A 16,323-nucleotide genomic window follows, 5' to 3' on the forward strand; every position below is an offset into this window, starting at 1 on the left:
CCCGCCACAACGCCCGGCTATTTTTTTGGTTGCAGCCATTATTGTTGTTTGGCGGGCCCTGGCTGGATTCGAACCCTCCACCTTAGGTGTATGTGGCTGGCACCTTAGCCACTTGAGCCACAGGCGCCGAGCCATAGTTTTCTGATTTTTTAAGACAATAATTGAGAATCTTTTTTTCCTCCCATAAGGGATCATAGGATGGTATCCTATCGTTTTACCAGAAGATCGGGGCTTATCTCATGGCTTGGAGCTTATGCAGAAGATTGTGGGTGGCCTGGAGCTTTCAGTTTCCTTCACTCATCCTGGAGATAGAGAGCGGGTATTGGAAGCTGCTGAGGTATTGGGCTGGCGCTTTGAGGATAACCTAAAGGATCTTGTCAAAATGGATGAAGAGAAACCAGCCACTGTCACCATCTCCACCCCAAGGCTGTGGCTGCCCATCCATAGTGTACTGCTTGCTGGCCACAACTATATCCATAAGAACACATATTGCTACCTTCGTTATAAGCTGTATGATCATGAAGCCTTTTGGACCCCTCTCAAGAAGCCCAGAGAATCTGCAAACAAAAAGCAGGTCATGGTTACTTTCAAAGCATCCAAAAGAGCGGAAGTCACTAGAGGTCCATCACTCCTTTGGTACTTTAGGGAAGAGAGGCTAGAGATTCAAGTGTGGCGAGCTTATGGCAACGATAGTGTGGAGAGGCCCCACCAGATGGACAGCTGGATTGGCTCTGCCTACGTGGACCTGGCTAGACTTGGGGAGAGATCAGCAAGAACACTAACTGTTAGTGGTAAGTTGGTAAGCTGAACCTGGCTGCTTACCAGGTTCAGCTCTTTTGGTTTGAGCCCCTGTTCTTTGTCAAGTACTGTGTGAGATGCTCTCTCAGACATTATTTTGCTTGAACCTCCCAGCTATCTAGTAAGATAGGTATTAGATCTATTTTATACTCTTGAAAATGGAGACTTAGGGGGATCGGGTATCCTAGCAAGGGTCACAAACTGGTAAGTGTTCTTTTCATTATTGTGTACAAAAGATTAATAATAATTTAGTAGTGTTTCTTGTAACTAAAGAAATTTCAAAAAGAAAGAGGTTCACTGGCTGCTTAAGAAAGGGCATTTATTATCTGGATAGGCACATTGGCTCATGGCTGTAATCATAGCACTCTGGGAGACCAAGGTGGGAGGATCACTTGAACTCAGGAGTTTGAGGTTGCAATGAGCTGTGATGACACCACTGTACTCTAGCCAGGGCAACATAGTAAGACTCTCAAATAAAGCTGAGTGGGCGTTACCTAATCCTAGTATCTTGGTGGGGTCAAAAGATCTGAGAACTGATGCTGAACCAAATTCATCAGGTTTTTTGCTTGTTTGTTTGTTTTTTTGAGACAGATCTTCATTATGTCATCCGTGGTTAAGTGCTATGACATCACAGCTCACAGTAACCTCAAACTCTTAGGCTTAAGTAATTCTCTTGCCTCAGCCTCCCAAGTAGCTGGGACTACAGGCCCCTGCCACAACACCTGGCTTTGTTTTTTTTTTTTTTTTTTTTTTTTTTTGGTCGTAGTTGTCGTTGTTTAGCAGGCCTGGGCCAGGTTTGAACCCTCCAGCCCTAGTGCATGTGGCCAGTGCCCTAACCACCGAGCTATAGGCTTCAAGCCAAATTCATCAGGTTTTAGCACCAAACATAGTGTCTAGAACATTGTAAGCACTCAGTTAATATGTACAAAATAAGAATGAATGGATCCAGGGGATTACTTTTCTTTCTTTCTTTCTTTCTTTATTTTTGTGAGACAGAGTCTCACTATGTGACCCTGGGTAGAGTGCCATGGCATCACAGCTCACAGCAACCTCAAACTTTTGGGCTTAAGTGATTCTCTTGCCTCAGCCTCCCAAGTAGCTGGGACTACAGGGACCTGCCTTAATGCCTGGCTATTTTTTTGTTGTAGTTGTCATTGTGGTTTTTATCAGGCCTGGGCTAGGTTTGAACCCACCAGCCCCAGTATATGTGACTGATGCCCTAACCACTGAGCTATGGACGCCAAGCCAGGGGCTACTTTTAGCCACATGTGCAAAAGCCTATCTGGTCATCGAGAATGTTAGTTCATTAATTACAGTGAAAAGCATTCTTGCAAAGTTGACCAGGATATTCTTCTCTGGTCAACATATCTTGGAACCATAAAGCAAGTCAACATGGTAATAAACTAGTTCACAAGGCATAAAGGAAAAAAATAACATTTGCAGGTGGCCATTTATGTACTAGGTGTATTTCTTCCAAACATCTGTTTGTACTTGATGATTGGGCTTGGCCCTGAGAATTCAGAGATGAATAAGAAATAGTCCCTGGCTTCAATGAGTTTACTTTCTACTGGGAAAATACAGTATTCAGTAATTACAGTGAAAAAATAAATAAGTAAATTATTACAGTGAAGCATCACAAGTCTAAAAAAGGTGTTCTTAGTGGTGCTATCAGAACGCAGGGATGCAACATCTCTGGTTTAAGTATAGCATCTCAGTGAAAGTAATACTTGACCTGAGTTTCAAAGGATATATATAAGCCAAAGAAAGGAGAGAAAGGTATTGTAAAGAAGGGAACAGCATGGGTGAAGGCACAGAGTCATGAAGCATCTTTATACATTTTTGGCATTGTAAGCAATTTGCAATGGCCAGATCACAGGATACATAGGTTGAGAAGAGACTGGAGGTGAAGCTAAACAGATGGGCAGGAGTACCATGTTGACGGCCTTCTCTTGTAAGCTGCTGTAGAAAGGTATTATAATGGGTTTTGAATAGAAAAGTGACATGGCTTTGCATTTAGAAAAATAAGTCTAGTGACTATAGTGCAAAATGAATTGGAGATAGACTAGATCCTTTACAAATAGGACCTTTATTCAACTTAACATTCCTATACAGTTAGTTATTATTTTCCCCACTCTACAGTTGAAGAAACTGAGTCATGACCCCACTTTAGCCCTGTTAGCCTGTGACCCAACCCTATTGTTGAGCTTTGCCAGGACTAACGGAATAGAACGGAGTGTGTCAAGATGATCATCCCTGATTCTCTGGTTTTCTCTAGACCAGCAGATGTAAATCAGGCTCTGTCGAGCACCTCATCAAATGTCATGTGCCCTACTTTATCTGGGTTGGCCTGGTTCACTTCAAAGAGATGGGGAAAAAAGACTTTGAAGTGAGCCAAGGTCACCTGAACTAAAGTTTATAAAGACAGGCTTTTTAACCTCATTCTACTGAGAAAAGTAAATTTAGGACACCAAATATAGATCTAAGAGTGGGAACTCAAGCACAAATTCTCTCTCTCTCTCTTTCTCTCTTTTTTTTTTTTTTCAGCAGAGGTAGAGTCTCTCTCCTGCTCACTGTAGCCTCAAACTTCTATATTCAAGCAGGCCTCTCATATCAGCCTCCCAAGTAGCTGGTATTACAGGCATGTACCACCAACCCCAGCTAAAGTTTCTGGTTTTTGTAGAGACAGGTCTTGCTAAGTTGCCCAGGCCCATCCTGACCTCAAGTGATCTTCCCTGCCTTGGTCTCACAAAACACTGGGTTTAGGTTTATAGGCATGTGCCTAGCCAACCACAAATACCCTTTTTAATTGAGTCCTACCAAAGATTATTCAACTTTTCAGATTATTTCCCTCATACTTCTCCACATCCCACTTGTCTGAGCTTTTTACATCTTGTCCGAGAGCCTTATACAAGGTATGTCATTTGATGTGTTTGTGAATGAGTCACGGTTTTCATCCAACCATGCTTCCACATACCGTTGTGTTTCCTGAGGATGAGGATTTAACGATGTTGTTTTTGAGTGTCTTCTCTCCTATAATGACTTACCTTTATTTTCTTTTGATAATCATAATAATTTATACATTATATCAAGAAAACCAGTTACCTAAAAATAGAAAAAGACAAAACATGTTCCATCTTATTACCATCTGTGAATCAATTAACTCCATTTTCCTGAAGTGAAATGAGTTTAATGAAGCCAACTTTGAGATTCAGAAGGAATTATTAGTACCTTCTACTTCATAAATAAAATCTCATTTTAATATCCAGTAAGCCAATAAAATAAATCCCTGGATTTAAATCTGCCACTTACTGAAAGAGTGATATTAGCAAATTACTTAACTCCTCTGATATTTTGCACATAAAAAAACTCAACAGGCTTGGCACCTGTGGCTCAAGCAGCTAAGGCACCAGCCACATACACCTGAGCTGGCGGGTTCAAATCCAGCCCAGGCCCACCAAACAACAATGATGGCTGCAACCAAAAAATAGCCGGGCACTGTGGCAGGCGCCTGTAGTCCCAGATACTTGGGAAACAGAGGCAGGAAAATCACTTAAACCCAGGAGTTGGAGGTTGCTGTGAGCTGTAATGCCATGGCACTCTACCCAGAACGACAGCTTAGGGCTCTGTCTCAAAAAAAAAAAAAAAAAAAAACCTCAACAAATATTAATTCCCTTACTCTTCCTTTTTGCCTCCAGCTGCCACCTCATAGTTCCCTTCCAAAAGATCTTCAGAGTTGCTGCCAGAATATATTTAATTGGTGAAGCAAGACTAAATTGAGCCATAAGACAGATTCCTGATAGGGAGGTCTAAAAACAGGAGTCTGTGGGGCATACAGAAGAGAAGATAGGTCATTCCTGATTTCATCAAGTCTTAGATTTATCTAAGTCTAGTTGCCTTTTAACACATGAATCCCTTCCACAACAGCTCTGCTCTGGCTTCAAATCAGAGATCTCACTATGTTCCATTATTAAAGATAGTTGGGGTAAGGTAAAAATTTTCACCTTTGCAGTTTCTTTTGTAAACTGGGGTGTCGAGGTCTGTAGGTCTTTCAAAGGAAAGAGGACTGCACTCATCCTCAGTGAGTATTTCCTCCAAGCTGAGGGGGTGTTCTTGGTTCTGGCTTTCCTCAGCTTATTTTCCATCCTCTTACAGGTGTGTATCCTCTGTTTGGACGAAATACTGCCAACCTCTCAGGAGCTGCCTTGCAAGTTCATGTAGTTCTTTCCTCTCTTTCCCCACTCCCTGAGCCCACTCATGAGCTGGACTCCATGGACTACAGCAGCCACAGTGAATCTGAGCAGCTTCCCAGAAGAAATGATAAGATTCAGCTTTCTCCACCCTGCAGCCACCAGAAGTCTCCTGCCTCTGCCCAGGTCTCCTGCAATAGCACCACAGCTGAAGTCAGCCTGGCTCAGGAGGGCCCTGCTGAGTTGGATGGAACTTTTGCAGTCAGTATCCTTGTAGAAAGAGCAATGCACTTGAGTTTGAAAGGTATGCTCTGGTCACTTATCCAGGATCATATATCTGACTCCTCAGGATGGTCCTCTCTTCACAAATCTTTCAAATCATGGCTGGATATATGTGAACTATTAATCAGCTTAATCAACAATTACTATATTTCTTAAGCTTAAAGGTTTAAGCACCTAAAAAAGCCTTTCTGAACTTAGAGTGGACCTTGTCAATTATCCTAATGTTGTATATCATAAACTCCTTAGTCCAGCCACCTGAGTATCAACATAGATGCTTCTCTTTTCCTTATCCACAATCAAATCATCAGACCCATTAAATAGCTCAGTCTTTTTTTTGAGACAAAGTCTCACCCTGATGCCCCAGGTAAAGTATAGTGGCATCATCATAACTCACTGTAACCTCCTGGGCTTAAGCAGTCCTCCCACCTCAGCCTCCCAAGTAGCTGGGACTACAAGTATATGCCACAACACCCAGCTAATTTTTCATTTTTTTTGTAGAGGTGGGGTCTCACTCTTGCCCATGCTGGTCTCGAACTCCTGAGCTCAAGTGATCCTCCCATCTCAGCCTCCCAGAGTGCTAGGATTATAGGCATGAGCCAGGACACCCAAGCTAGTTCTGTCTCTTAAATTTTTCACAGTTGTCTTCTTACTAACTTAGTTCTTCATAAGGCCAGGGATTCTTAACACTGGATCTATTAAACTCCCAAGGAATCCATATGTGGTTGGATAGGAGAATAATTATATCTTTATTAATATCTAATTAAAATTCAACATGTATGTTAATTACAAATGTAGGCAGTAGGCCCTCATAATAACTAACTATGATGTCAACAGAGACATCATAATAAAAATCACAGATATTTCCTATTGAAATTACAGCAGATATCTTAGATTATCATTTATACCTATGATTTATTTGAAATTACAATAGTTATTACCTATTGTTAAATCTTGAGATCTAACTATAGGTAATTATTGTAATTCCCTTGCACCATTTTACAGTTGAAGGCACTATGGCCCAGGTAATCCTTGGCCAAAGTCACACGGAATGTATGTAGCAGACCTGATAATTGGACATCTAACTTGTAAGTCCAGGACTCTGCAGTTCTATGCTGTCTTTTGCCTCTCAACCCGTTATTTTCCATCATCCCACAAAGTACAAGGAGAGAAAAGTCACTTTTTGCTGAGTAATATTTATGGACTGAGCCTTGAAAGGACAGATAAAGTAGCAGAAAGGTCATTCACTGAAAATATTTCAGATAACAGGCAATATTTCAAGCAAAGACCCAAAAGTAGAAGAGGGCTAACAATAGTCCTGCTTATGTCTTTATAATAGGAGGCTTCTTCAGTACTTAAAATACAATCATTCTACTATGTTCTGTTTCAGGGAGCCCCTTGACAGAACGGAAAGTATCAATCCCCAGTTGTTGTGTATCCTTTGCAACAGCAGATGAGCCATCTCCTATATACACCCAGGTGATTGAAAACACAGATTCTCCGGTCTGGAATTTTCAACACCAGTCAAGGTTTGTATTTTCTGATGCTCGTCAGACTTCCAGAATCTGTGTTTTACTCCTAAGAGATAAAGTCAGAGCAAGGGTTACAACCAACATGATTTTTGAGCACATCTAGAAAATGCTTTTATCTAAGCATTTAATCCTAATATTTATAAATTCACAGCTAGCAGTGGTTTTGAGGTTTTGTTGTGTTTTTAACTCTGGTCAGTACAGCTCAAAAATTATGAGAGGACCTCTTATATGCCCAGCTCTGTTTTAGGTACTTGGAATTAAACATGGTTTAATATGGTTAAGGCATTCTGTGCTACTGAGGTGTTCATGATCTATCTGGAAAGAAATACCAGTAAAAATTACAATGGGCTGGGTGTGGTGGCTTGTGACTGTAATCCTAGCATGCTGGGAGGCTGAGGTGGGAGGATTGCTTGAGCTCGGAAGTGCCAGATCAGCCTGAGCAAGTGCAAGACCCCATCTCTATAAAAATAAAAAAATTAACCCAGGGGTGGCACCTGTGCTCAAAGGAGTAGGGTGCTGGCCCCATATACTGGAGGTGGCAGATTCAAACCTGGCCCCAGCCAAAAACTGCAAAAAAAAGAAAAAAATTAGCCAGGCATGGTGGCCTGTACCTATAATCCCAGCTGTTTAGGAGGCTGATGCAGGCTGATGCAGGACTTGCTTAAGTGCAAGACTTTGAGGTTGCAGTGAGTTATGATGATGCCACTGCACTCTACCGAGGGTGACAGAGTGAGATTCTGTCTCCTAAAAAAAAAAAAAAATTACAGCTGGGCATGGTGGCTCACACCTGTAATCCTAACACTTGGGAGGCCAAGGCGGGTGGATTGCTTGAGCTCACAGGTTCAACACCAGCCTGAGCCAAAGCAAGACCTCATCTCTAAAATAGCCAGGCGTTGTGGCAGGTGCCTGTAGTTCCAGGTACTCGAGAGGCTGAGGCAAGAAGGTCGCTTGAGCCCAAGAGTTTGAGGTTGCTGTGAGGTATGACACCACAGCACTCGACCAAGGGCAACAAGTGAGACTCTGTCTCCAAAAAAAAAATTACAATTGAGTTTTTAAAGAGAAGTAAAAAGGATGCCAGTGGAGCTCAGGAAAAAAATTATTTAAACCAACTTGGAAGTTCAGAGAAAACTTCATAAATAAGACACTTCCCCAAATACTGAGGAAGGTTGTTTACGAGTTATCCAGCTGATGAAGAATGAGAAGGAGGGAGAACTAATCTCAGGAAAGGTTGCAAATTATTTGTCCTTGGAAAAGATTTCTGGTGTAGTGGAAAGAACCTGGGCTTTGGACCAGAGAGACTTGGCCTCCAGGCCTATCTCTATCATTTACTAGCTCTGTGATCAAGTTACATACTATCTCTGGGCAACAGGTTCCTCATCTGTAAAGTGGGGAGAATTTCTACAAGGACATTGTGAGGTTCAAATTACATGACATTCAGGAACTCAATAGTACATAATAGGTATGCAGCAAATGTTAGATCTCCTTTGGAAGGCTAAAAACATAGGAAGGTAGAATCCTTTCAGTCATATTGTAGTGCCAGCCAAGGGTAGGGGCTGGCATAGGGGACCAAGAATTAAACTGTATAAAAGGTGATGGATACAGAGTTATGATAATAGTAACAACAATTAGTATTAGAACCCACACTGCATAACCTTTTATAAAATTTAATTCTTGTCCACGAACACTAGCTATACCTCATGGTGTCTGATCTGCTGTTGTCTCACTGTGTTTATGTACTGAATTAAGTTACATGTTCAGTGTTTTAAGAGGCTGGCCTGAGTCAGGAGCTGGAACTGCAGTGAAAACTGAGCACGAATAGTACTGTGATGAGTTACTGGAAATTATATTAATCCTGGCCATAGTGCCCAGGGTATTTTATATAAATTATCAAGTCTGCCCCTAAAGGCAAGAAAACAGAGTGTTATACTTCTAAATGAAAGTGATTCATTCATTCATAACCTAAGGTAATAATAAAATTTTATGATGAAGGGACATTAGCAATCTCCATAATTTTATGCCTTCACTTTACAGTTGAGATTATGGCCTAGGGAGGTTACATAGGCAGGATTCGAAGAAAGATGAATAATGGTGCTGTACAGTTTCTTTATCACAAAACTGTGTCCTTTGATCTACCTAGCAACTTGTAGATAGGTAGTATGCCATTTAACAAGTAGGAGAGCCAGGGCTCAGAGAAGCTAAATACATGCTCACAGTCACTCAGGTGATAATAGTAGAGCTGCAATTCAAAGGTGCGTCTTCTGTCTCCCAGCTAGAATTAGAGTCTCTGACACAATATTTCTTTTACTTTAAATACCATGCCCGTCATTGGTCTTGAAGTAGGCTCTATTCAGTTCCTTGGAGTCGTTTGAGGATGAAGTCAAATTTCTTGGTTTTCCCTCAGTCTCCCTTTTGCTTGCCTGAAACAGGGGTACCTGATTTGGAACTTTTAAAACCTTTGTTAGTTAGGCTTGGTGCCCATAGCACAGTGGTTACAGCACTAGCCACATACACAAGGCTTGTGGGTTCAAACCTGGCCCAGAGCAGGTGAACAACAATGACAACTGCAACAACAACAACAAAAAAAAGTAGCTGGGTGTTGTGGCGGGCAGCTGTAGTCCCAACTACTGGGAGCTGAGGCAAGAGAATTGCTTAAGCCCAAGAGTTGGAGGTTGCTGGGAGCTCTGACGCCACAGCACTCTACTGAGGGAAAAAAAAAAAAAACTTTTGTTACTTAAAACTGTGATATACTTCATATGGAATGTGTTAGAGTTACTCAGTGAATTTCACTTCAATTTCTTTATCTGGTATGAATGTTGGACACTTTTTTTTGTTTGTTTTTTTGTTTTTTTATACAGAGTCTCATTATGTCACCCTTAGTAGAGTGTTGTGGCGTCACAGCTCATAGTAACCTTAAACTCTTGGGCTTAAGCGATTCTCCTGCCTCAGCCTCCCAAGTAACTGGGACTACAGGTGCCCACCACAACACCCAGCTATTTTTCATTGCAGTTGTCATTGTTTAGCAGACCTGAGCCGGGTTTGAACTGGCCAGCCTTGGTGTATGTGGCTGGCACCATGACCTCTGTGCTATGGGTGCTTAGCCACACTTTTGTTATTTTTTTGTTGCCTTGCCTCTGCCTGATGTATCACTGGAGTCAGGCAAACCACCCCTGACACTTTTAGATGACCTTGAGCAAGTCACTTTACTCTCTGAGCCCAGCTTCATCATCTCTAAAGAGAAACAATAATGCCCACATCAGGTGGTGCCTATAGCTCAAGCAGCTAAGGTGCCAGCCACATACCCCAGAGCTGGAGGGTTCGAATCCGGCCTGGGCCTGCCAAACAATAACAACTACAACCAAAAAATAGCCAGGTATTGTGGCAGGTGCCTGTAGCCCCAGCTACTCTGGAGCCTCACAGAAGAGAATCATTTAAGCTCAGGAGTTTGAGGTTGCTGTGAGCTGTGACGCACTCTACCCAGGGTGATAGCTTGAGTCTCTGTCTCAAAAAAATAAATAAATAAATAAAATAATGCCCGCATCATAAGCTTTTGTGGTGCTTAAATGTTGTAAATGTTTTTTTATCCTCTTTCTTCCTTCTCACATTCCCCACCCTAAGGCATAAGAAGAATTTTTGCCCATTCTAATAAAACTAACTGTTCATATATGTTGAGGAGCTTTAAAGAAAGCCCCTCCTCTGTCTTAGAGAAACATCAGGAAGAATTGCATTAGGGGAGCCTATTCTCAAGTCTTGGCAAGGTACTTATCTTTTCTGAGCTTCCATCCTGTCATTTTAACTTTGAAGATAAAAATACATACTAGAAGATGGTTCTGAAGATGAAATGGTTATTAGGAAAGTGTTTGGCAAACTAGAAGATATTTTTCAAATCTAAGTTTTTACTGGAACAAGTTCCTGCACAGTTAATTTATGGTGGTTTTTCTTAATAGGCTATCAAAAGAACTTCTTCTGAACCCACAGCAAACCCTGGTCTTCAAAGTGTGGCATAAAGGAGGTATGAACTCTGTTCCATAAACATCAAGCAGATTATAAAAAGGAGTTCACATGTTGACAATTTACCAATCCTTTTTTAATCCTTTTTAACCAAGTGAAGGTGTTTGATGATGGTGCTGGGAACACAGATATATGGTAGAGGGTAATCCCACAGCATGCTATGTTGTTCTCCTGTGAATTTAAATACTTAGAAGTCATATCATTTTGTTTGACTGACTGCTTAGTGCAGAAATCCTAGAACATTTGAGTCTTTGCAATTTTATGTGTCAGCAATCACAATGTACAGCATGTCACATCTAAGTAGTTTTTCCCTACTTTGTATGAGGTAGAAATCACTTCTGTTGACTCTGGCTTATTAACCAGGAGCATAGCATTTTCAGGCAGTACATAAGACTAGAGTCTGACAACTTATTATAACTTCCTTGTTTTAAGACCTTCCTCAAGACGGAGGTATAGACATCATGGTCTTTGAATCTAGTTTTACTCAACTACCATTTATTTATTTATTTTTTTTTTTTTGAGACAGAGCCTCAAGCTATCCCCCTGGGTAGAGTGCCATGGCTTCACAGCTCAGAGCAACCTCCAACTCCTGGGCTCAAGTGAGTCTCAAGTGAGTCTCCTGCCTCTGCCTCCCAGCGCCTGGCCATTTTTTGGTTGCAGCCATCATTGTTGTTTGGCAGGCTGGGCTGGGGATTCGAACCCGCCACCTTAGGTGTATGTGGCTGGCGCCTTAGCCGCTTGAGCCACAGGTGCCGAGCCACTCAACTGCCATTTATTAAGAGGCGAAACACAGCAGTGTTAAGAGCTTTGACTCTGGCTAGGCGTGCAGTGGCTTCTGCCTATAATCTTACCACTCTGGGAGGCATAGTGGCTCTGCCTATAATCTTACCACTTAGCTAGGCATAGTGGCTCATGCCTGTAGTCCCAGCTACTCGGGAGGCTGAGGTAGGAGGATTACTTGAGCACAGAAGTTTAAGGTTGCAGTGAGTGAGCTAAGACAACACCATTGCACTCTAACTGAGTGACAAAGTGAGACTCTGTGTCAAAAAAAAAAAAAAAGAGAGAGAGAGAGCCTTGACTCTGAAGCCAGACTCTTTGGGGTCAAATGCCAATTCTGCTGCTTACTGTGGCACTGTGACCTTGGGTGAATGAGTTAACTTCTCCATGTTTCAGTTTTTATATCTATAAAATGAGGATAATAATAATGCCTACTTCATAGGGGTTTTGGAGAACTGAATGAGAGCAAATACCACACTTAGTAAATACCACATCAGTTTTTATTGTTTTTATTAGTGAGTGGCAATGTGCTAAGAGCTTTACAAATATCTCTAATCCTCCAAGGTAAAAATATAGTTTAATTTTATACATATAAAGGCTGAAGCCCAAGGAAGCTTAGTCTAGGCTGTCAATTGGTAGAGCCAAAGTTTGAACCCAGTTCTTACAGGCATTCGTTGTTTGTACTTCCCCATGCTAGTAAGATTGAATGAATTAGAAAAATGAGGTGGTGAGAACATCCAACCATTTTACAGCTTAGAAAATTTTGTCTCTTGGCCCAACGCCTGTACTCAGTGATTAGGGCTCCAGCCACATACACTGGGGGTGGCAGGTTCGAACCCAGCCCAGGCCAGTTAAACAACAATGACAACTACAAAAAAAAATAGCCAGGCGTTGTGGTACCTATAGTCCCAGCTACTTGGGAGGCTGAGACAAGAGAATCACTTAAGCCTAAGAGTTTGAGGTTGTTGTGAGCAGTGACACCACAGCACTCGACCGAGGGCAACATAGTAAGACTCTGTGTCAAAAAAAAAAAAAAAAAAGAAAAGAAAAAAATTGTCTCGCTAAATCGCTCCCATAAATCTTTCTCCTTTAAGATTTGGTCCCAGTTTCCAAACTTTCAGCTGTTTTGAGTTACCTACAGAGTCATAGTTTTTTGTTTGCCAGTGGTAAATTATAGAGCTAACCTCAAACCCTAATAAAGACCTGAGAGTAATGAGAGTATGAAGAGAATTAACTTAACTTTCTCTCTGCCTCTGCTCATGTTTGTGAGTGCTGCTATGTGAATCCCTTGTTTTGATCATTAGTTTCATGCTGCTGCTCTAGAGTCACTTAGGTCCCCTACCACTACCCAACCTCACAAATGTAGCAGGCACTGACCATAAGTCACTTTTCTCTGAATCAGTGCAAGGAATTCCTGGTATATTTAGCTAGGCTTCACACTCCTGTCTTGCTTTTCTTGTCTCTAAAGTACTACAAAGAGGAATAAGGAACAAGAATGTGAGAATGTGAAGATCATTGCATGGTAGCTTGTCCAATGAAAAGGAGGATCTTCTCAGTCATTAAGTAAGGCCAGCCCCCTTACCATAGCGAGAGAAGCCTGAGCCTACACTCATTATACACCTTGCTCTGTTACTTTGTTCTAATTAAATATTATTGTATGTGTGTGTATGTGATAGAAAATTTGGGAAATATAGACAAATATAAATAGGAAAATGCAAATCCCTCATGATTTTATAATTTCACTACTCACTGCCCTTAGGAAAATCTCTGAGACATGATAGCATAGGGAAAACAAGTGTTTCTTAAGTTTAGGGATGTTTTCTAATTGCCTGTATCAAGAGAACGAACCTCAACTCTGCCAGTTTTCCTCTATTACAGAAAGAGAAATACCCAACAGTAAAAGTAGGTTGCCAGTCTTTCTCAACCTGTTTTCTTTTTTTTTTGTAGAGACAGAGTCTCACTTTATTGCCCTCGGTAGAGGACCATGGCATCACACAGCTCACAGCAACCTCTAACTCCTGGGCCTAGGCGAGTCTCTTGCCTCAGCTTCCTGAGTAGCTGGGATTATAGGCGCCTGGCTACTTTTTTGTTGCAGTTTGGCCAGGGGCCAGGTTTGAACCCCCACCCTCAGTACATGGGGCCAGTGCCCTACCCACTGAGCCACAGGTGCCACCCTCTCAACCTCTTTTCTATGATGGCTTTGGAATCACTGAACTTTGACAGTCCCCTTAGTCAGCATCTCTGTGAGCAGCCTCTAATCTCAGTGGCAGAAGTGAGCCACCATGCCCAGCTCCTCTCTTTCCCCCACAGATGAGGAGAGGGTGATTGGCTTTGCTTCGGTGGACCTCTCCCCACTTCTCTCTGGCTTCCAGTTTGTCTGTGGCTGGTACAACATCACGGACTTCAGTGGAGAATGCCAAGGGCAGATAAAAGTTGCTGTCTCCCCTTTGGAGAGTTTGATGCACTTCAAAGAAGAAAGACAAGCAAGGCGTGGGGTGGAGACCCCAGGATCACTGGTATGTATCCTAACCAGTAACAGTTGTATGTAGCAAAATCTGCAAGAAGACCCTTAACACATGTTTTGGTACTTTCCTGCTTATAAAATACATTATGTAGTATTTGTGTCTCATAACAACCTCCTGACCTTTTGGGAGTAATAAAAATATTCTGGAATTAAATAGTAGTGATGGTTGCACAACTTGGAATATACTAAAAACCAGTGAATTGAACACTTTTAAAAGAGTGAACTTTAAAATACACAAATTTTATCTCGATTTTCAAATAAAACAAGGTTAGTTGCAACATGGAATCTAAAACCATATCAATTGACTTTTTAATTCTGTAACATTGAAATCATTGGTATTTCATTTTTTAAAATGAAAGACAATGCAAAGAGGAGAACTGATGATGCTAAGTATAGACAACTTTTTAAAGGAATTTAACTATAAAAGAAAGGAGAATTTTCCAAACTATCCAAGATAAATGAGCTTTATCAAGGCAAAGACTGGGTTTTATTAATCTATCACTTATGCTTGGCCCAGGGACAGACACATAGTGTTTCTCAATCAATATTGAATGAAAGAATGCATGAGAAAATAACAAGTCATCAGTCTCTATATAGGAAAGTCTTTTCTTCAGATCAACCCTGGTAGTCATGAGATAAGAAATTACACAGCCAGATTATCCTCATATATAAAGTAAATACAAAATGATGGCTTGCCAGGAGTTCACACTAGCTAGAGGAACAAGAGCATTAATATAGATAAAGCAACTAAAAAGGAATCTAATGGCATAGTCTATGAAATGGAGCTAATACCTTCCTCAGATATTTGTAAGTTTAAATGAGAAAATATATGTAAATTGTTTAACACAGTGTTCAATACCTAGAAAGTATTTGGTAAATTATGTTTACACACAATAAATTTTACAAATTTGTTTATACATTGCTTTGTTCTAAAAAGATTTGTGGTGACAAGTTTACCATTTTTCTCATTCTTTCTACAGCTCCCAGTATACAGTCCCTTTTCCTTCCCTGCCACGGATGTGTGTGGTACATTCTCCAGCAATATTGCAAGACAGATCCCAGACCGATTTGCTCACATTTCTTCAAAGGAACTTAAAGAGCCTGAGAGGTGAGTGAATTCCTGATATGAAAGAAATGGGATCTAAGAGTGGAAATGTATGGGCACAGTGGCTTACACCTACAATCCTAACACTCTGGGAGGCTGAGGCAGGTGGATTGCCTGAGCTCATGAGTTAGAGACCAGTCTGAGCCAGAGCAAGACCTTGTCTCTAAAAAAAAAAAGCCAAGCATTGTGGCAGCCACCTTGTAGTCCCATCTACTTGGGAGGCTGAGGCAAGAGAATCACTTAAGCCCAAGAATTTCAGGTTGCTGTGAGCTCTAACACCAGGACACTCTACTGAGAGTGACAAGTGAGACTCTGTCTCAAAATAAAAAAGAGAGAGATTTGCGTCCACCACCACCCTTCCCAGCACAGACCAGGGGCAGCAGGTCAGCCTCCCAGGCGGAAACTTGTAATCTGGAGCCAGCCCAGCCCTGCTGAAGCAAGTCTATAACAAGAGCCTGAGTGATCAGTGCTCAGTAGGTTCAAGAGGCGCTCCCCCCACCAAGGAAAAGAGAAAGAAAGAAAGTGAGCTCAAGGAAAGGGAGAATATATTTACAGATAATAGATCTGATAAGGAACTTATATCTAGAATATATTAAAAATCCTTATAACTCAATGATAAAAAGCAAAGAACCCATTTTAAAAATGGGCAGGCAAAAGTCTGAATCAAAACTTCTCCCACAAACACATACAATGGCCAGTTAATACATGAAAAGATGCAGATCAATGCCACATTGAAATACCACTTCATACCCACTAGAGTGACCATAATAAAAAAGAGAAACCCACAAGTATTAGGAAGGATATGGAGAAATTGGAACCCTCACATATTGCTGGTAGGATGGTAAAACAGTATAGCTACGACTTGGCACCCGTGGCTCAGTGGTTAGGACGCTGTTCATATATACTAGGGCTGGAGGGTTCAAACCCAGCCTGGCCTGCTAAACAACAATGACAACTACCAAAAAAATATAGCCAAGTGTTGTGGTGGGCACCTATAGTCCCAGCTACTTGGGAGGCTAAGGTAAGAGAATCACTTAAGCCCAAGAGTTGGAGGTTGCTGTGAGCTGTGACACCATGGCATGTCTACCGAGGGCAACATAATGAGACTCTCAA

The 16,323-nt window shown here is 41.5% G+C and overlaps 1 protein-coding gene across 1 annotated transcript in view; it reads left to right on the plus strand.

Moving 5' to 3' along the window:
- The window catches only part of C2CD3 (C2 calcium dependent domain containing 3), a 142,218-nt gene that overhangs the window by 82,313 nt on the left and 43,582 nt on the right, over positions 1 to 16,323 (plus strand). Inside the window, exons 23-28 of the mRNA XM_003780906.3 lie at positions 189 to 791; positions 4,951 to 5,289; positions 6,655 to 6,793; positions 10,741 to 10,805; positions 13,892 to 14,097; positions 15,086 to 15,213. Of these exons, the coding sequence (XP_003780954.1) occupies positions 189 to 791; positions 4,951 to 5,289; positions 6,655 to 6,793; positions 10,741 to 10,805; positions 13,892 to 14,097; positions 15,086 to 15,213 (1,480 nt within the window). The remainder of the gene's footprint in view (positions 1 to 188; positions 792 to 4,950; positions 5,290 to 6,654; positions 6,794 to 10,740; positions 10,806 to 13,891; positions 14,098 to 15,085; positions 15,214 to 16,323) is intronic.

Source organism: Otolemur garnettii, unplaced genomic scaffold (assembly GCF_000181295.1).
Source record: "Otolemur garnettii isolate 467f Iridium unplaced genomic scaffold, OtoGar3 scaffold00001, whole genome shotgun sequence".
Taxonomy (NCBI): domain Eukaryota; kingdom Metazoa; phylum Chordata; class Mammalia; order Primates; family Galagidae; genus Otolemur; species Otolemur garnettii.